General features: G+C 35.9%; 1 protein-coding gene across 1 annotated transcript; it reads left to right on the top strand.

The window, feature by feature from the left end:
• Window positions 1-6,346: 6,346 nt before the first annotated feature.
• bpifcl (BPI fold containing family C, like) lies at window positions 6,347-18,729 on the top strand. The gene is made up of 16 exons (XM_058390672.1): window positions 6,347-6,493; window positions 6,651-6,781; window positions 9,528-9,639; window positions 10,581-10,709; window positions 12,019-12,171; window positions 12,635-12,698; window positions 12,789-12,846; window positions 13,771-13,862; window positions 14,188-14,364; window positions 15,390-15,449; window positions 15,976-16,143; window positions 16,737-16,804; window positions 16,911-16,953; window positions 17,049-17,112; window positions 17,206-17,282; window positions 18,263-18,729. The coding sequence occupies exons 2-16, from the start codon at window positions 6,682-6,684 to the stop codon at window positions 18,302-18,304; spliced, it is 1,407 nt and encodes a 468-aa protein (XP_058246655.1). The 5' UTR covers window positions 6,347-6,493; window positions 6,651-6,681; the 3' UTR covers window positions 18,305-18,729.
• Window positions 18,730-18,910: the final 181 nt, after the last annotated feature.

The raw sequence follows: 18,910 nt of genomic DNA, 5'->3' as shown, positions 1-18,910 counted from the left end.
TATTTGAGGGATTACATAAAAGCCACTTGCATTTTGTTACCCACTGTAACTAAACAAAAACCAACAGTGACACAATATATAAAATTTAGATATTGACCAGATGTATCTTAAGCTGTAGTACTGGCCCCCTGCTTGGCTGGGAACATTGCCCCGCCTCCCAGCTCTGCTAAAAAAATGGCCTACTTGCTTTGAAATCATTGTTGCTCCACCATCTGGACTCTCTGTGGGTTAAGCTTCTCCCTCTGGCCTCTCAATAGTCATTGCTCCACCTCTCAATCCAGAGGTTCAGGCCCTCCCAAGCTTGGGCACTTCAGGAGTTGTATCTTAAGGGGGCTATTATGTCACATTCTTAATTCCTCCCCAGTCCGCCAGAGGGCAACCTCACTCACATTTTGTTAAATTTCTTTTCTTGTCTGTGTTTGCACATGCTTGTTTTGTGTTCCCCTAATTATTCACCCTATTTAAATTCTGCATATTTCCCTCTAAGTTTAGACATGCTTAATTTTCTTAATAATGTGTTGTTATCTGGACTGTTTTTATATTTTGTTATAGTTGTTCATGAGTCACTTGTTTGTCCTGAGTTAACTGTCCACTGCTCTTCATAAAAATCCTCTAGGTCCTGCACATTATTTGCTTTTCCAGAATCTTCTGCATATTTGACCTCTTTGCAAGGTTTTTGATTGTGGTTATATGAATTTAAGATCCAACGTTCATGCTGAAGACAATAGAAGGACTATACATATAATATATAATATATATAGACTTTTAAACAGAGTGAGCCATGTAAATGATTAGATTTTAGATTAGATTAGATTCAACTTTATTGTCATTGCACATAGTTACAAGGCAACGAAATGCAGTTAGCATCTAACCAGAAGTGCAAGATAGCAGTGCAATATGAACATATATACAGATATATATAAATAAAAGCTATATATAATGCTTTATCGTGTTGAAATATCTTTTTGAAAAATTATATTCTGTCCTTCAGAAGCTACACGAGATTTTTACTTGTTCCCAGAAGACAAAATAATAACAATTTACACCAATCATCCTGTTCAAAATATGGCTACCAACTCAGGAGGGTGAGGGCTAGCAGATGCTTCCTCCAAGACACACAAAAACAACTATTACATCTTTAATCAAACTACACCTTGTGCAGAGTTACAAATTAACATTTGTATTAATTTAATTAATTAAAAAATGCTGACTGCCCTATACTTTACATAACATACATAAACACAGGCATCCACAGTTGGCTAATGAACTAATTGCCATGGGAGAGACAAATGCTATCCTTCACACCCAAAAAGCATAGCCAGCTATGTGCCTTTGGATTCCAGGTCACAGATGGCATTGGCAAATTCCTGGTGATAGCAGGTGACAGCAGCCTCTCTTATGTAAAATGAAACAAAATCCTATCTATGCTATGTAGTGCTGAAATTAGCTGGCTGATTTTAATTTTAATATTCCTGCCTATAAAATTTTAATTCATATAGTCTGTTCATGTGCAATATTGCAGTTAGAATGGATTACATGTACATTTATATGCTGAGATCACAATCCATTGCCCTAGGACATTTGAGTTTTGTGATATGTTGCGTGTCATTGACAGAAGGCAATGGTGGATACAAGTGCAAATATTCATTACTATAGTATAAAAAAGAACAAACAAACAGCAAAACCTTACTCAAAAAGCAGAAACATACACACTAGGAACAAGGCTATGGCAATAAACAAGGCAAGAGTTAGAAATGGGAACTTATGACACGATACAAAAATCCTCTGTGGAACAAAGAGGGGAAACTTCCTCAATAGAACAGGTGAAAAATGCAAAATAGGTGAACATAATCAGTGCAGTAAATGGAATCAACAACAAAAGAAAAAGTTAAAAATATGCAAAAGGTGGTCTGGGGCATTGAGTATAGTGACCATGACAGTACCCTAGTTTAGGTAATAGGTTCTGCTATATTGCTTTGCAGCTAAATGGTACTTTGAACCCATATACTGGAAGGTGGAGCAGCAACCCTGAGTTTGAAATTTATTAAGAAAAACAGCAAACTAACAAAACAGGAAACACTAGGAACCACACTAAGCAACTGAAAATACATAACTCAGAAGGGCATCACAGGACAACACATCAACAATGGGACTGCGATGTGAACAATGCAAAACAAAACAAAGACTCAGCAAAGACCAGCACAACAGACCAGGTATATATAGTAAGGTAATCAGGGCAACATGGGGATCAGGTTACAGGATTAGATCAACATGGGGAAAAGGTGGGAAATGGAACAATGTATCGGACAAGCACATGGGAAGACACAATCATAAACAAAAGCACATGGCACAAGACACAAGCAACAGCATAGAAAAGCCTGAACTGTCCACGACTCTAAGACTTTAGCAAGAACCTTTAAGTCAAGAAGCTTTAAGGCATTTAAAACTGATATGTGTCTGTACAAGGAGCATTCGTCTGGTGGTTTACCTTTTGTAGGAACCAAGGACATATTAGCCTCCATCAGCTAAGGAAATCAGGGCCTGGGGCTTTATTATTAGGAAGCGATTAAATACTATTCTTTATTTTACTAAGAGTTAACAGATTGTCTAAAAAAACATTCTTAAGCTCTTAAATTTGAGGCAAGTATTCATACAGTGAGGGAAAAAATTATTTGATCCCCTGCTGATTTTGTACGTTTGCCCACCGACAAAGAAATGATCAGTCTGTAATTTTAATGGTAGGTTTATCTGAACAGTGAGAGACAGAATAACAACAAAAAAATCCAGAAAAACACATTTCAAAAAAGTTATACATTGATTTGCATTTTATTGAGTGAAATAAGTATTTGACCCCTTTGCAAAACATGACTTAGTACTTGGTGGCAAACGCTTGTTGGCAATCACAGACGTCAGACATTTCTTGTAGTTGGCCACCAGGTTTGCACACATCTCACATCTCAAGGAATTTGGGCCCACTCCCCTTTGCAGATCCTCTCCAAGTCATTAAGGTTTTGTGGCTGACCCTTCGGCTCCCTCCACAGATTTTCTATGGGATTAAGGTCTGGAGACTGGCTAGGCCACTACAGGACCTTAATGTGCTTCTTTTTGAACCATTCCTTTGTTGCCTTGGCCGTGTGTTTTGGGTCATTGTCAGGCTGGAATATCCATCCACGACCCATTTTCAAAGCCCTGGCTGAGGGAAGGAGGTTCTCATCCAAGATTTATCGGTACATGGCCCTGTCCATCGTCCCTTTGATGTGGTGCAGTTGTCCTGTCACCTGGGGATGGTGTGCTTGGGGTTCATAGGCAGCATTCCTCCTCCTTCATACACGGCGAGTTGAGCTGATGCCAAAGAGCTGGATTTTGGTCTCATTTGACCACAACACTTTCACCCAGTTCTCCTCTGAATCATTCAGATGTTCACTGGCAAACTTCAGATGAGCCTGTACATGTATTATACATTGATTTGCATTTTAATGAGTGAAATAAGTATTTGATCGCCTATCAATCAGAAAGATTTCTGGCTCCCAGGTGTCTTTTATACAGGTAACGAGCTGAGATTACAGTAGGAGCACTCTCGAGGAGTGCTCTTAATCTCAGCTCATTAACTGTATGAAAGACACCTGTCCACAGAAGGAAGCAGAAACAGAAACAGCCTTTATTTGTCACATATACACACAGCACAGTGAAATTCTTTCTTCACATATCCCATCCTTGGAGGTTGGGGTCAGAGCGCAGGGTCAGCCATGATACGGCGCCCCTGGAGCAGAGAGGGTTAAGGGCCTTGCTCAAGGGCCCAACAGTGGCAACTTGGCGGTGCTGGGGTTTGAATCCCTGATCTTCCGGTAAACGACCCAGAGCCTTAACCACTTGAGCCACCACTGCCCAAGCAATCAATCAGATTCCAAACTCTCCATCATGGCCAAGACCAAAGAGCTGTCCATGGATGTCAGGGACAAGATTGTAGACCTACACAAGGCTGGAATGAGCTACAAGACCATCGCCAAGCATCTTGGTGAGAATGTGACAACAGTCGGTGCGATTATTCCCAAATGGAAGAAACACAAAAGGACTGTCAATCTTCCTCAGTCTGGATCTCACCTCATGGAGTTTCAATGATCATGAGAACGGCGAGGAATCAGCCCAGAATTACACTGGAGGATTTTGTCAATGATCTCAAGGCAGCTGGGACCATAGTCACCAAGAAAACAATTGGTAACACACTACGCTGTGAAAGACTGAAATCCAGTAGTGCCCACAAGGTCCCCCTGCTAAAGAAAGCACATGTACAGGCTCATCTGAAGTTTGTCAGTGAACATCTGAATGATTCAGAGAAGAACTGGGTGAAAGTGTTGTGGTCAAATGAGATCAAAATCCAGCTCTTTGGCATCAACTCAACTCGCCGTGTTTGGAGGAGGAGGAATGCTGCCTATTACCCCAAGTACACCATCCCCAGGTGACAGGACAACCGCACCGCATCAAAGGGACGATGGACGGGGCCATGTACCGTTAAATCTTGGATGAGAACCTCCTTCCCTCAGCCAGGGCATTGAAAATGGGTCGTGGATGGATATTCCAGCCTGACAATGACCCAAAACACACGGCCAAGGCAACAAACAAGTGGTTCAAAAAGAAGCACATTAAGGTCCTGTAGTGGCCTAGCCAGTCTCCAGACCTTAATCCCATAGAAAATCTGTGGAGGGAGCTGAAGGGTCAGCCACAAAACCTTAATGACTCGGAGAGGATCTGCAAAGAGGAGTGGGCCCAAATTCCTTGAGATGTGAGATGTGTGCAAACCTGGTGGCCAACTACAAGAAATGTCTGATGTCTGTGATTACCAACAAGGGTTTGCCACCAAGTACTAATTCATGTTTTGCAAAGGGGTCAAATACTTATTTCACTCAATAAAATGCAAATCAATGTATAACTTTTTTGAAATGTGTTTTTCACTGTTCACTCTCACTGTTCAGATACACCTACAAACCAATGGCAAACTAAACCAGTGTCAAGAGTGATCAAGAATTTATCATGAATAAATAAAAAAAGTCATGGTGGAGCAACACCTTCAGAATCAGGCACAGAGATTTATCACTTGTCTGCTGAAATCATGTGTCAAGTGAGTCATGTGTGATAACAGGGTTGACAAGCTAGGGTACAATGATAACAAAAAAAACTTCATTGTGCTTATATTATTAATTACAGCTCTATATATATTTTATGACCATGAAGTGGATTGATCTCAAAGTTAAGGTTTTAAGTCTCACTTCTTCTTTTGTTTGCTGGGGTAATTACTTTCACTTCCTTATTTGATTAAAATTAGAAATCTAATAACCATTTCTGAGGAAAATGCATGAGACAAAAAAGGGCAATCAATTACATTTTCATAAGAAATGTATTTGTTTACTGGTCAGTGGGCTCACAGCTTTCTCACAGAACGAGCACAAACAGTGTTTATGATTACAGCATCAGTTTTTTGAAGGTACAAATCTACAGCATCCACTTGGGATTATCCAATGAAGCAGAGGGTGGACACAAACTGTTTTTTTTTTTTTTGCAACTCTTTACAGCATTAATGCAAGACCATTAACAGCAGACGGTGTATTCCAGGTGTGAACAAAAGAAGAAGCAGGAGGAACAGAGTAGAAATAAAGTGCAAGAATGAATCATGCAGCTCTGGGTTGTGAGCAGCAACAGCAGAAAAACTGTCAGAATCTGGCAGCATCATTATGTCAGGCAGCAGGAGAACATGTACAGCTCAACAGAGAGAGAGAGATTATTAGCTTTGCTCTAATCATTGTGGTTTAAAAGGATATATCACGACCAGAGCGCAAGCAGAGACTCTGGCAAGTGTAGCTATGACAGCTTAACTAAAAAAGAGAGCCAGAAGGTATACTGGCATGGGGCACCCAGGGACATCAGCATCCTGCCACTCCACCAAATGTTTGAATGCCCTTTCAGTCCTCCTTCTGAACATTGCATATCATAATAATATGTCAACCAGAAGAGCATCTGTTCCTATTTTAGGGTTGCTTCCACAAATGGTTTGTTTCCTTTAAACTTGAGCAAACTACTGTCTTTGTACCATTTCCATCCTCTGGCATGCTTTGTTGGGGCAATTATTAATTCTAGAAATCAAGATTATCCTGTAAACTTTTTATGAACAACATAAGAGCAATGTGCCGCACAAGTATAACTGAGCTACTTGAACTGTCTTTAGATTTAGATTTCTTAGAGACATTAAAGATCAGACAGCGTCATTTGACAAAAAGTAGAAAGTGAAACTCTTGGAAATGTAAAAATTAGGTACACAGAGATTTTAAGTATAACAACAAAACCTTTTGTGTGTGTGTGTGTGTGTTAAATGAAAGTAATGGTGCTAGCTTTGGTTTCAGTTCACTATCTATAGCAGAAGTAAGTAGTATAATGAGTCATGAACCAAGCTTTTTGAGCATATATGAAATATACACTCCTGTGGAAGCAACAGCTGTAGATGGTAGGTAGTTTTAATTTTCAGGTTATACCAACTTAACAACTGGATAAAAGATTCTTTAGTTTTTTGTTTTTATCTGTGTGTGTTATGTGTTATAGAAAAAGGCATGTTTTGTTTTCTTATAGAAAATGTTTTTCCTTGCTCCCTATTATTAACTCAGCAGGTGCAGCAATTCAGTAATCAAGGCCAAGATGTGGTTGGTTGCTACTTTCCTCCTATTGGGAATAACACAGACACATGCTGAATATCCTTCATTGCAAGCTGTTCTGTCACAGAAGGGATTGCAAAAAGGTATGATATTTCACTTTCTAGAAAGAGGACACAAAAAGAGAAACTAGACCGCAACAAAAGGACTATGAATCATCTTATCTAGCAAGTGTCTGTACTCATTTCTATAATAAGAGAATATTTTTATGTATGTAATGGAATTCTACGTTCTTTTATAGGAAATTGTATTTAAATGTAAATGGCCATACAGTTACACTCCTCCATTGCCATTTTCATATATGTTTCATTCAGTTTTATATATTCAATTATATTTACTAAATCCTATTGCTCTTTTCAACATAACATTACAAGTTATGGTCAAATGTGGTCAAAATTTCTGTCAGAGCAGGCGTGCATAGAATTAGAAAGAAACCCTGCATGTGAAACTATACTAGTTACTAGACTTACACTTTGATGAAAGGACTACTGATCTCACTGCATCACTTAATGATCAAAATTTAATGCTATAATGCCACTGATTATTAGTGATAGAAATTTATACATAGAATGGATTCATTAGGATGGTTTTGTATGCTGTAGCTTTACAGTTTCTTTTACTGGAACTAAGAGGCTCAAACAACTTTCAGTTTGACAAAGTTAGCCCCATATAGACATGGTTTGACAGGTTTGGCTTAGAAGAATTTGACTGTTCTGCACAACACCCTAACATCAACCACACTGAACACCTTTCAAATGAAAGGTGGCCTCCTCACCTAACATCAGAGCCTGATCTAACTAATGCTCAAGTGGCTGAATGAGCACAAATCCCCAGAGCCATGCTCATAAATTGTGAAATTCTATCCTAGAGGAGTAGAGGTTATTACAACAGAAAATTGGGACTAAATCTTGAATAGAATGTTCAAAAACCACATATGAATGTGACGGTCAACTGTCCACATTCTTTTGGCTTTATAATGTATGACAGGATGCATATGATAATAATTTCAAAGAATGACTGTAATCACACAGCTTTACACTTTTACACGATTTAGACACAATTTTGTTGTTAATGATTATGAATTTTGCTAATAATGTCAAATCATTTGTGCAACACAAAATGTGAGAGGACAAACAATGAAACTTGTGAGACATGTGATGCAGATATATTTCCTCTTTCCTTACCCCACCTCCACAGTATTTGTACTGGTCTTGATTTCGCATCATTAACTTTGGAGGAAGTAGGTCTTAAAATGACAAATGTCTAAATGTTTTAGGGGTTTGATTCCTGTCTCTGTCCTATGTGTGTGTGTGTGTGTGTGTGCATGCAGAGTTTGCATGTTCTTCCTGTGCTTTGGGGGATTCCTCTGAGTACTTTCATTTCTCTTGTCTTGTTCTGGCTGTTTGCTATCACTAAATTGTCTGTAGTGTGTAAAGGGGTGTGAGTATGTGTTTCATTATGCTCTGCGATGGGTTGTCTCCCTGTCCAGGGTGTCTCCCACTCAAGACCTTGGAATAAGTTCCCTATGAACCTGCATAGAATCTGTGGTACAGAAAATGTATGGATTGAGGACTAAAACTATCTGCAAACATATGGTGTAGTAAGCAAAGAGTCATTTTGAATGCAGACATAGTACACCAATTTGGATTAAAAGTAATAAGATTTCCATGTTTGTATACAATGTTTGGAAAATGAATGTGCTGGTGATATTTGGGCTAGACATCCCTTGTATTTGCTGTCTTAAAATCTCCAAGCATATAAAGGGTGTGAAATTTCATTTCAAGTCCACATGATTTTTATAGATGTCACCAAACCATGTGGTTTATCTGCCTGAGGTGGAATGTCAACAGCTGTAACCATGAAAACTGAATTCCTGAGGTAGATAGGTCAGCCCTTTGGAATTAACCTTAAGATTAACCTCTGTTTTCTAAGTTAATACATAAATTTCTCTTACAAATTATATGAACACCAACTGGAATTTCTTTGTATTAGGTAAATCCTCTTTTTGCTTTAATGACAGCATGCACCTGGCATGGTCTCCACAAAGTTGTGCAAAATAATATGATCAATTTTAGGTTAAATCCATCAGTATCACCTGAATTTGTCCTTCAAAAGAAAAGATTAGTCATGAGGAAAATCTCACCTTTTGTACCAAGCAGTTAACATGGTAAATTTCACACATTTGCTTACATTTAAATAGGGATCCAGAAATTGTACAGAATCTTAAACATTAAACATTTAAGATCTGCCATCTTTGTTTTGACTATTTTAAAATTCTAAAAAACTTCTGCTAATTGCATATTTAAAAAATATATATATATATATATATATATATATTTTCTGTGTGGGCTTAGATATTTGGACATTACTGTATTCTGTGTACTGTGTTTGCAAGATTTGGACATTCTATCCTGACAGCAGGGGGTAATTCCTGCTGCTTTTATGCCTTGGTTGAGTACTGATGGCTCCAGCCACATTTCTGTAAGCAAAAAAATACACAGCAGTTCCTGTTGTTGCTCTGAATCAGTTTTACTGTCCAGTGAATCCTTCAGTGCTGTGAATATTTTTTTCACACCATTACCCTCTTGCTTCTGAAAAAGTGAGGAGCCTTAATTCCCAGAACTCCCTCTGGTGTTCAAATATTGTAAACGTAGAGATGATTCTTTTTACAGAAAAAAAACATGTATCCATGTTGTGAGAATATTATGAGTAATTAGCTACATTCACATTAAATAATGGCTTACTATGTAATAATTTAGTGTACAGGGTATGAACGTATTGTGTGTGTGTGTGTGTGTGAACATACAACATTGTGTTAATTACTTTGTGCAGTATCTCACTGGGTGACTGACTGGCTTCAGGGTGATCTGAGTACAATTACGCTCCCAGAGATCAAAGGGAGCATCAGTATTTTTGTGGGCTCTATTCACTACTCCCTGCATGAGTAAGTACTTAAACTAGTGATAAGTGTTGTATTTAGAAAAAAACAAATTAAAACAAATTAAATAAACCAAAAGCAATATGAAACGTAAAGCAGTTGTAGAGATTAAAACTTTAGGCTTTATCATTCCCTGGCACTGATGCTGCCCCCAACACCCCCACCCCCCCACCAGCAGATCACAAAACAGTAAATGGCATTTGCCACCACAGACTGGTAGAAGATCTCCAGTATCCCAATAGCGGATCTTTCTGATCTTCCTCAAACAGGGGCTACATACAGTCAATGTCATATGACACGATACATTAAGAGCCAGTGGGTGTAAACTTTTGAAGAGGATGATCTGTATAAATTGTTAGTATTTTGTTTACAGATATGATTTTTTCATTTAGTACTGGCCATCAAAAGATACATAAGATGTTTTAAGAGAAATTGAAATATTTTAATGGTTAATTTGTGCATAATCAATTGGACTATAAGTAAACATGTTATGTGAAATAGCTTATGAAAAAATAAAAAATAAATAAATAAAAAACAACATGCAATTTTTATGATCCCTCTTATCACCACTCTTAAAATTAATAAATAAATAAATTAATAAATAAATAAATAAATAAATAAATAAATAAATAAATAGCATTTTGTTTATTTTGTTGGGGCTGCTTATGTATGCCAAGGTCCCTTGCTCAACACATGGGGGAAAATACATGACAACAGGATACAAGGTTAAAAAAACATTTTGTAAATGTTTACTAATGCATTCATATGGTGTTTTTGTTTTTTGTAACATAATTTTCCTCTCAAGGCTTTCAGTGTGACCAAAATATAATCAGATTGTGTCATTTTGAACAAACCTAGGAAAAGATCTATATTGTTTTTTATTACTACTGCTTTAAAGTTTTGCTTCTCTAACTTGCTATTCCTGCTGTTCTCTGTAAACTCCTCAGCATGACTATTGTGCGCTGCGATTTGCCAGAACCCTCTGTATCCTTTTCAGAAGGAACAGGGTTGTCTTTCCAATTGCAGGGACTCTCCCTTGCCATCACTGGTCAGTGGAACACTTACTTTGGCATCATGTAAGTGTGTGTTGGGGGGGGGACTTCTCTGTGATTTCATCATATTACTTTTTAATAGGTTACTGTTAGATTTAAGTTGTTAAGTGGCTGTGGATAGTCAGAATTTTTGTACGTATGTATTAAATTCAAGTTTCTAAGCTGTCAAGAATGAAACTTTAAGTATTTCATTGTCTTCACTACTTGTTAGTTGAAACAAAGATTAACTTCAAGTTGTGTTTACTCACATTTTTAAGGCAGCAGTTGAACTTTTATTTTTAAGTTTAACCCTCATGAAATGTTTTACAGTGTAGTCATAAATATTAAGGTGTAGGTGCAGGGTGCAGTTTAATTTTTTTTTTTTTTTTTTTTAAAGCATTATTAGAAATGTATATATTCCATTCACACATACTGTGCAGGCATAAAACTAAATGAATGACCATATGAAAAGCAAAGAAAGTAATCTACCCTGTATCCTCAAAACAATACTGCATACTGATCCCACAGTGTCTTACAGTCTTTCAGTAATATTCAGGTAAATTATAAAAATGTCAGTTACTTAAAGAGGTATACAGTTGTATATATACCCATTAGCCATAAAATTAAAACCACTGACACAAGAAGTGAATTGAACATTCTGGCATAAGCAGTATGATGCAATGTTCTATAGGGAACCCTTGGGTCTTGGCATACATGTAGATGTTACTTTGACACATACAACCTACCAAAACATTGCTGCAGACCAAGTACAACCCTTCATGGCAATGCTGTTCCATAATGACAGTGGCATCTTTATGCTACACTTCCTGCTACATTGCAAAAATTGTTTAGGAGTGGTTTGAGAAACATGACCAAAGGTTCAAGGTGTTGAATCAGCCTCCAAATTCCCCAAATGTGTGTTACCCAAATGTTTGTTGGATGTGCTGGACAGATGAGTCTGATCCATGGAGGGCCCATCTCACAACCTACAGGACTTAAAGCTACTTAAGCTGCTAAAGTCTTGGTGGCAGTCCATACCTAAAGTGGACAGAGCTGTTTTGGTGGCACAAGGGGAACCTACACTAAATTAGGCAGGTGTTTTTAATCTTATGGCTGATCTGTGTATTATACCAAAATAAAGTCAGTTTAAGGAATTGAGTACCTATGTAAATGCAATATTTCTATTTAATCTCTTAGCACTTATATTTTGGGGAATTGTTTTTCATGGTGAGCAGAAAATAAATGAATTGAAAATTTATGCTTCCTTAATGACGATGTACATATGCATTGTGCATTATAATGTCATTGTAAAGATTACAAAAAAAAATACTGTAATACATTTTCTTTACTGCAGTCATGATGGTGGTTGGTTCGATATGGCTCTTTTTACCATCAATCTCAACACATTGTTGGAGTTTGAGAACACTGAAGAGCACCTTTCCATTACCACTGCCATGTGTAATGCTGATGTAGGAGGTGTTCAAATAAATTTCCATGGTGGAGCAAGGTAAGTCTAAATGTAACTAATCTTAATGTTTAATATTTGACAAGAAGTACAAAACACACTCAAGTACACAAAAACATATCAACAACCAGATTTAGTCCTCCTTTGCTTTTTAAAAAAAACCTCCAATCTTTTGGAAAGGGTTTTCGCTGGAGTGTGGCTGTGTGGATTTGCACGTTTGCACAGCTAGCATTACAGTTGAAAATCAGGACTCTGTGCAGACTACTTGAGGTCCAGTGAAGGAAAACTTTAACGATGTAGCATATAAAATCATTCTATAAAACTGTGTGCTTCCAGCTTTTTGGCAACAGTTAGAGGCCAACAAATATTTGGCCATAATGAATGCTTTCCATGCACATACTATATCTAATCTAAGCCTTTATTTAGCCCATCTGCTTGTGCTGTGAATACTGCATATATATGAGATATAAAAGGATAATTAATCTCAGCCTACAATATTTTTCAGTTTCCTCTTCCGGAGTTTTGTAAAAAAGTTCAGTGGATACATTAAAACTATGATCCAACAACGGGTAGGAAACTTTGTTGTTGTGATTCAAGTCATGATTCTTTGTATCTTTAGCCAAGTATCAAATAATGATATATTGCTTCTCTTCATCCAGATATGTCCACAATTTCAGAAAGGAATTGAAAATATTGACAAATATCTGGCTGCAAATGGTAATTCAATGCTTAAATTCTTTATAAAGCTGTGTAACCGTTACTTGAGTAAAAATGTGTAACTAGTGCACATCTTTGTTGAATCTGTAACCATATTCATTCGGGAGAACTTAGGGTTAGTTATCATTTGACTGCACAATTTCTAAGTTGGCAGTAGTAAAGAAAACTATCCAAGGATGTTGATCTGTCCTGAATAATCATATCAAGTCTGAAAACTAATTTCTAACATGAACTAAAAATTCAGTCCTTACATAAAAAAGCATGCAGTTTTTTGTTTGTTTGATTCTCTTCCTATTTTATTTTATTTATTTATTTTTTACATGCAGACACAGTAGCATTGTTGAGCACAAACTCTCCTGCCTTTGTACATATGGAGGATTATAAAATCCAAAATATCAGTACAGTTTCCAAGTCGAATTGTAAAATGTTCAGTGATTTCATACTAATGTTACACAAACTGACAAAATCTTTTCTTAGTTAATACCACATGCTTTCACACAAAAAAAGGCCAAAAACAGGGATAGGTAAAAGTATCAGAACAAAATTAGGAATGGGCAAAAGTATTAGACAGTAACAAAAAAAAACAATAAACTGCAAACAGGCACAACATAAATCCAAAAGGCAAAAGCACAGTCCAAATGGGCAATGGTCAACAGGGCAAAACAGGAATATCAGAGCTTAACAGGATCAGAAGTCAGTGGTATAAACACAAAAAACAATAATAAAATAATAAAACAACAAAAGGGCTGTGGACCAAAGGAACAAATAGAGAGGGATATAGGGATATATAAAGCGTGAGAAACAAACTTGCATAAACATGCAAGATGCATAAACAGGTACACAGTTAAAAGTCTGGTGACTGTAAATGTGGGAGTGCTAAAGTAACACACTAAAGTAAACCTCTCATTATCTTTTGTTTAACAGATGTCATTAAGTTTGATTCTTATGTATATTTGAATCTTTCGCTGACCGACTCGCCTGTTGTGTTCGACAATGGATTTGAATTAAATGTAAAGGTATGACAAATATTTCATTTGCTAACACAATGCCACTCGATTAGGTTACATAAAGATTTATGTCTGTGGATTATGATTGTATGTTCTGGTTTTCCAGGAATATTAAATAAAAGAATGCCTTAGAGTTGAAAACTGCTTTTAAAAATGTCCCCCTATTTACATATGCATCAAAGATTAGATAATTAATGCAAATAATATACGTCAAAATTCATTCTTTATAAGCTGCCTATCAAACTGTAGACTATAAACGAAAATGCTGGATACAAATGATTTTTTTTACACTGATTATTTTGTGATAAATAATGTTCTTGTTTCTTTGTAACAGGGTGAATTTTACAGCATTAAGTCTCCTTCTGAGCCACCATTTTCTCCCCACAATTTCAAGCTGCCATGGGAAGCAAATTACATGCTGTCAGTGGGTGTGTCTGAGTTCTGCATAAACTCAGCAGCATATGCCTATCTTAAATCTGGAGTGTTGAGCATCAACATCACAGATGGCATGGTGAGGATATTATCTAAAAAATCATCTGTTTCTTCTTCTTACTACAAGATGATTTGTCTATAAATTACAAAAAAACAATGGGTAATTAAAAAAGTCTACACACTCTTGTATCACTTTTTGTGATATAAAAAATTAAACCATGCTCAGTCTCGTCAGAATAGAATAATTTATGGGGGAAATGGAAAAAGAAAATGCTACAATAACCTGGTTGAAAAGTACGCATACCCCCAAACTAATAGTCTTTTTGGGTAAGACTCTACACAGTTAGCTTATCTTGAGACAGTAGTTTTATTCCATTCAATATCTGATTGCACCTGAATTAACAACTTAAATATGAACTAATAATGAGTTAAGGAATGCATTAATCACAAAGTAATAAAGAATTAACTCTGATTATGGTGTGAATCTTATGAATTCATGCATGAAGAACAACCACCTGTACAAACATGTTATTACATGTTTGTTAAACAATGTTAATGCATTAAGGAAAATGTTTGGGTTAAATCTAAATCTAACATGATCTAACTAAGACTAAAACACCACAAAATGATCTTAAAGAACATAAAATGTTTACAGATTTAAAATTTTTACAGGTTTATTTCATTTTACTCTTGTGGGTAAAGGAACACAGCCCAAGCCACCCAGAGCACATACTAGTATTGCAGTGGAATTTTAAGAGAAATGAATAGAAATCAATGCAGCTTGGGCTGAGCTGAATTGGTGTTTATTATTAATGTTTTTCCATGTTTTACATGCTAATTATAATATTAACTAAATATAAATAAACTTACTGAAGGTGGTCGTTATTTTTGCATGATTTGCATGATTTATAAAACTCACTGTGTTGTAAAGGTTAGCTCTTCATTAGTGTGTGAGTATGTACACACACATACACACACACAAACACATATATATATATATATATATATATATATATATATATATATATATATATATATATATATATATATATATTACATAGTGCTTGCATAAGTATTAACAAGTATTGATTTCTTGTTCCAAAGATCCCCAAGGCCTCACCCATTCACCTGAACACAAGCCAGTTTGGATCCCTGGTTCCTCAGGTGTGTATTGGGTTTCTGTAGGGCATATCATCTAATGTTGCCAGATTGACTGGCTAATCAGTACTTCCAGGATTTTTTTTTGTGGCCCAAAATGTTTTTTTCCAAGTTTTTTTTAAATGTTATTTTATTTTTTTTAGCTTTTTTGCAGACTAAGTGAATTAGTGAAATTGCAAGCACATGATTCTTTTTTTACATTATTATCAGTAAAGACACATATGTAGTTGCTTTGTATGATAACTTTGTATGATACTAATGTTCAATGCACACAAACTGAATGTATGTTGTTGGCTTGATAGTGTCACATGACGAGAAACATAGTTCTGTAGTAATTTTGGAAAATTGAAAGCTCCTCTGAATATTATGAAGTTTGCTTTATCGCAAAATTGATAAATCCTGGAGAGACCTTATAAAATTGTGTAAAAAGGAATTTATGGTTTACAGTCAATTAATTTTCACGAACATGATCTTGCACCTGATCTTTGGTCTTGCAGTCAATTAATGTCCTTTTTGGGTTTTTTAATTGAAGCTTCCCAAGAAGTATCCAGACATGGAGATGGAAGTAGTGCTATATGCCACTGATACCCCACTCATTTCTTTTAATCAAACTGTGATTAATGTGGAATTGTCTGCTGCAGCCAAATTCAGCGCTATCAAGTCACCCACTCATTTAATCCCCCTCTTCACACTGGATATGGTGAGAGTTTTCTTCTTTTATTCACATTTCTGATACACTTTCTAATCTACAGTACTGCATTGTTCACTGGTCCTAAAGCTTCTACTTCCCAATGCATAAAACAATCATAGTCATCTAATGTATGATCTAATATTTACCTTGGCTTATGATGCCAGTATCTTGTAATAAAACCAGACCACAAATTATATGAATAATGATCAACAGTGATCAGAAACTATCAAATGTGTCAGTCAGGAAATATCAAAGAAACAATGCCAGTCCAAATAAGTCTGCCTAGGGGAGTATTTATCAATCATAGTCTTGGAGTACTCCTACCATCGCAAACAAAGAGTTTTGCCTCTTCTACCTCATTAATGAATCATTAAATTGAGTCAGTTGCACAGAAAACCCCAAGATCAGTTTCTACAAAGAGAGATTCTTAGTATTTTACAGAAACGTGTAAAAAAAAAAAAAAAAGAAAGAAAGAAAGAAACAAACAAAATTCTAATTTAAAAGCATTGAAGAAATACATTGAACGTAGAAGCACAGTAGATTCAGTGTAGATGACATGTGAATAACACTTGTTCTGCATGACCATATTTCCCCTCTACAAGCACTATTCTTTTAGCGCTAAAGTCTACACCGACGGTCAGCTGCTGAAGGGTGTTTTGGAAATGAAAAAGTAAGTGTATACATACCTGTTTTATCCATCTTAACTTTGTTTAAATGAAAACAGAATAACAGTTTAACTTCTATATTCTGTTTTTAAAATTCTCGGATGGCTGCAGTTTGACCGTGCAGCTTGGATCGACAGAGATTGAGAAATTCGATGTATGTGCTTAAGAACTTCTCAATACGTTGATTTTAAGCTTATTATAACACTGTTAATTTTACAATCTATCTGACACCATTCTGATCTTTTTCAGACCGCACCATTTGAGAATTTGATGAAGACAGTAATGAACAGCTTTGTACTTCCAAAGATAAATGGTGAGAAATAAATCCTTCTGACATTTATTAATTCATATTTAGCATCATTTGACTTCTCTGATTTTAATATGAAACAACACTATAATGTTTCAGCCCAACTGAAGGAAGGCCTTCCATTGCCGAGTGTAAAGGGTTTCAGCTTGAATAAATCAGTGATGACCATTGAAAATGTAAGTAGCACTGGTAAGCTAGCTGTTTAGTGCTCTTGAAAATAGGTGTAAATGGAGGCATTCTAGCAGTGAGTGTCTTTATATAGTTAATGCTAGATCTCCCGGCACATTCTCTAAAATCCATTAAATTCAACACTTGCAGTATTTATACATTTGTTGTCACAGTTAATCCATAAATAAAGTGTTTAAAGGATTTCAGTATCACAAAATCAAACAAACTCTGCAATTATCTTAGAAATGACCTAAATCTAAATCACCACAAATTTTGCTCAGATTTAGGCCAAGACATATTCAACACACATTTAGCCAAAGCTCTGTTTAATTCATGTGCATCACAGAAAGTACTTACATATGTGTATTCACTGGTAGTAGTTTAAAAGCAGAATATTGTGCTTGTATATTTACCAAATAAAGTAGGATTGTGGAAAAAAAAACTCCAGAATTTTGAAAAATGTAAAATCAAGCACTTTTTTTTTTCAAAATCACAAATTTTGAGTGTAAGTGTTCCTGTCACATTATATACCTTTGATACCTAGATGAATCCACCAGTATAAAAAAATATTTTTAGTATGAATGTGTGTAAGAAATCTAGCATGATCATTTCAGTTAACAAGATGTGTGTGTGTCACAAACTGAAACTGAGTACCTTTTTATCTGCTGATTACAGTAAAAAGCATGACAGTCCATCACCCCAACTGGCATTTTCATTTATTTAAAATATAAAATTTCATTTATTTATTTATTGATTTCATTACATGTATATAGCAAACAAAGTCTGTAAGACAATAGTTCGATTTTTTTGTAGACATTACAGAGATTTTCAGTTAAGAGAAACATTAAACACTGTAGGAATGTGTTTGCATGTAACTGCACATGTATGGGGTGTGTGATGTGCCTGTGCACATTAGTTATATTTAGGATAAAACTGTGTTTTGCGGTTATCGTTTTAATGCTACATGTTTCCATTTTTCTCTACCCAGGGATTTTTGTTTCTTGCAGCAGACATTACTAGTCCCTTCTAGTCCCTGAAATAAGACATAATGTGATCTCTGGACGTGTAATGAGAAATACAGACTCCTCTGCTATCACCATCATAAGGTGTAACAATCAACTGTTACAGACGGATTTCTTTTGAACATGAAATGTTATTTCTAAAATCATTTGTGTAATAAAAATAAACTATCAAGTAATCATTTCCAAACCAGCTTGCCGCACTGTAGTGCTAATCCTAGAACAGATATTATCTGATTATCTTATCTATCAAATCAGCCGGATTTTATTATTTTAATTTTCAGTTGGTTCACTGTCATATCCATTATTCTTTTTCTATGGTATTTTCTGTAAGGTGGAGCAAATAATGTATAATGTAGTTATCCAAATGAATTGTTACTTGCTTGCAACTCAATTTTTCAAAGAAATTAAATGCATGAATAACGTTAAAAAGGAATGCGTCTATGGCACCTTTGTTCTGCTACATTGAAATGAAATAGTGGGATTTATGAAATAGACACATGCATTAGAAAGAGTAAGGCAGAGCTTAAGACGATTCTCTTTAAGGAAAATGTGGCTGAAAGGGTTTTAAGACATCTGCCAAAAGACTTATTTGTGGAGACATGATGTACTGCAGC

The sequence above is a fragment of the Hemibagrus wyckioides genome, linkage group LG05 (genome assembly GCF_019097595.1).
Source record: "Hemibagrus wyckioides isolate EC202008001 linkage group LG05, SWU_Hwy_1.0, whole genome shotgun sequence".
NCBI classification, from domain to species: domain Eukaryota; kingdom Metazoa; phylum Chordata; class Actinopteri; order Siluriformes; family Bagridae; genus Hemibagrus; species Hemibagrus wyckioides.
Note: the sequence above shows the minus strand (reverse complement) of the source record. Positions and strands in the feature narration are given on the sequence as shown.

Coding starts and splice junctions, on each gene's coding strand:
- bpifcl (XM_058390672.1), top strand. CDS start 6,682: ATGTGGTTGGTTGCTACTTTCCTCCTATTGGGAATAACACAGACACAT. Junction 13,863..14,187: donor GATTTGAATTAAATGTAAAG/GTATGACAAATA, acceptor TCTTTGTAACAG/GGTGAATTTTACAGCATTAA. Junction 14,365..15,389: donor TCAACATCACAGATGGCATG/GTGAGGATATTA, acceptor CTTGTTCCAAAG/ATCCCCAAGGCCTCACCCAT.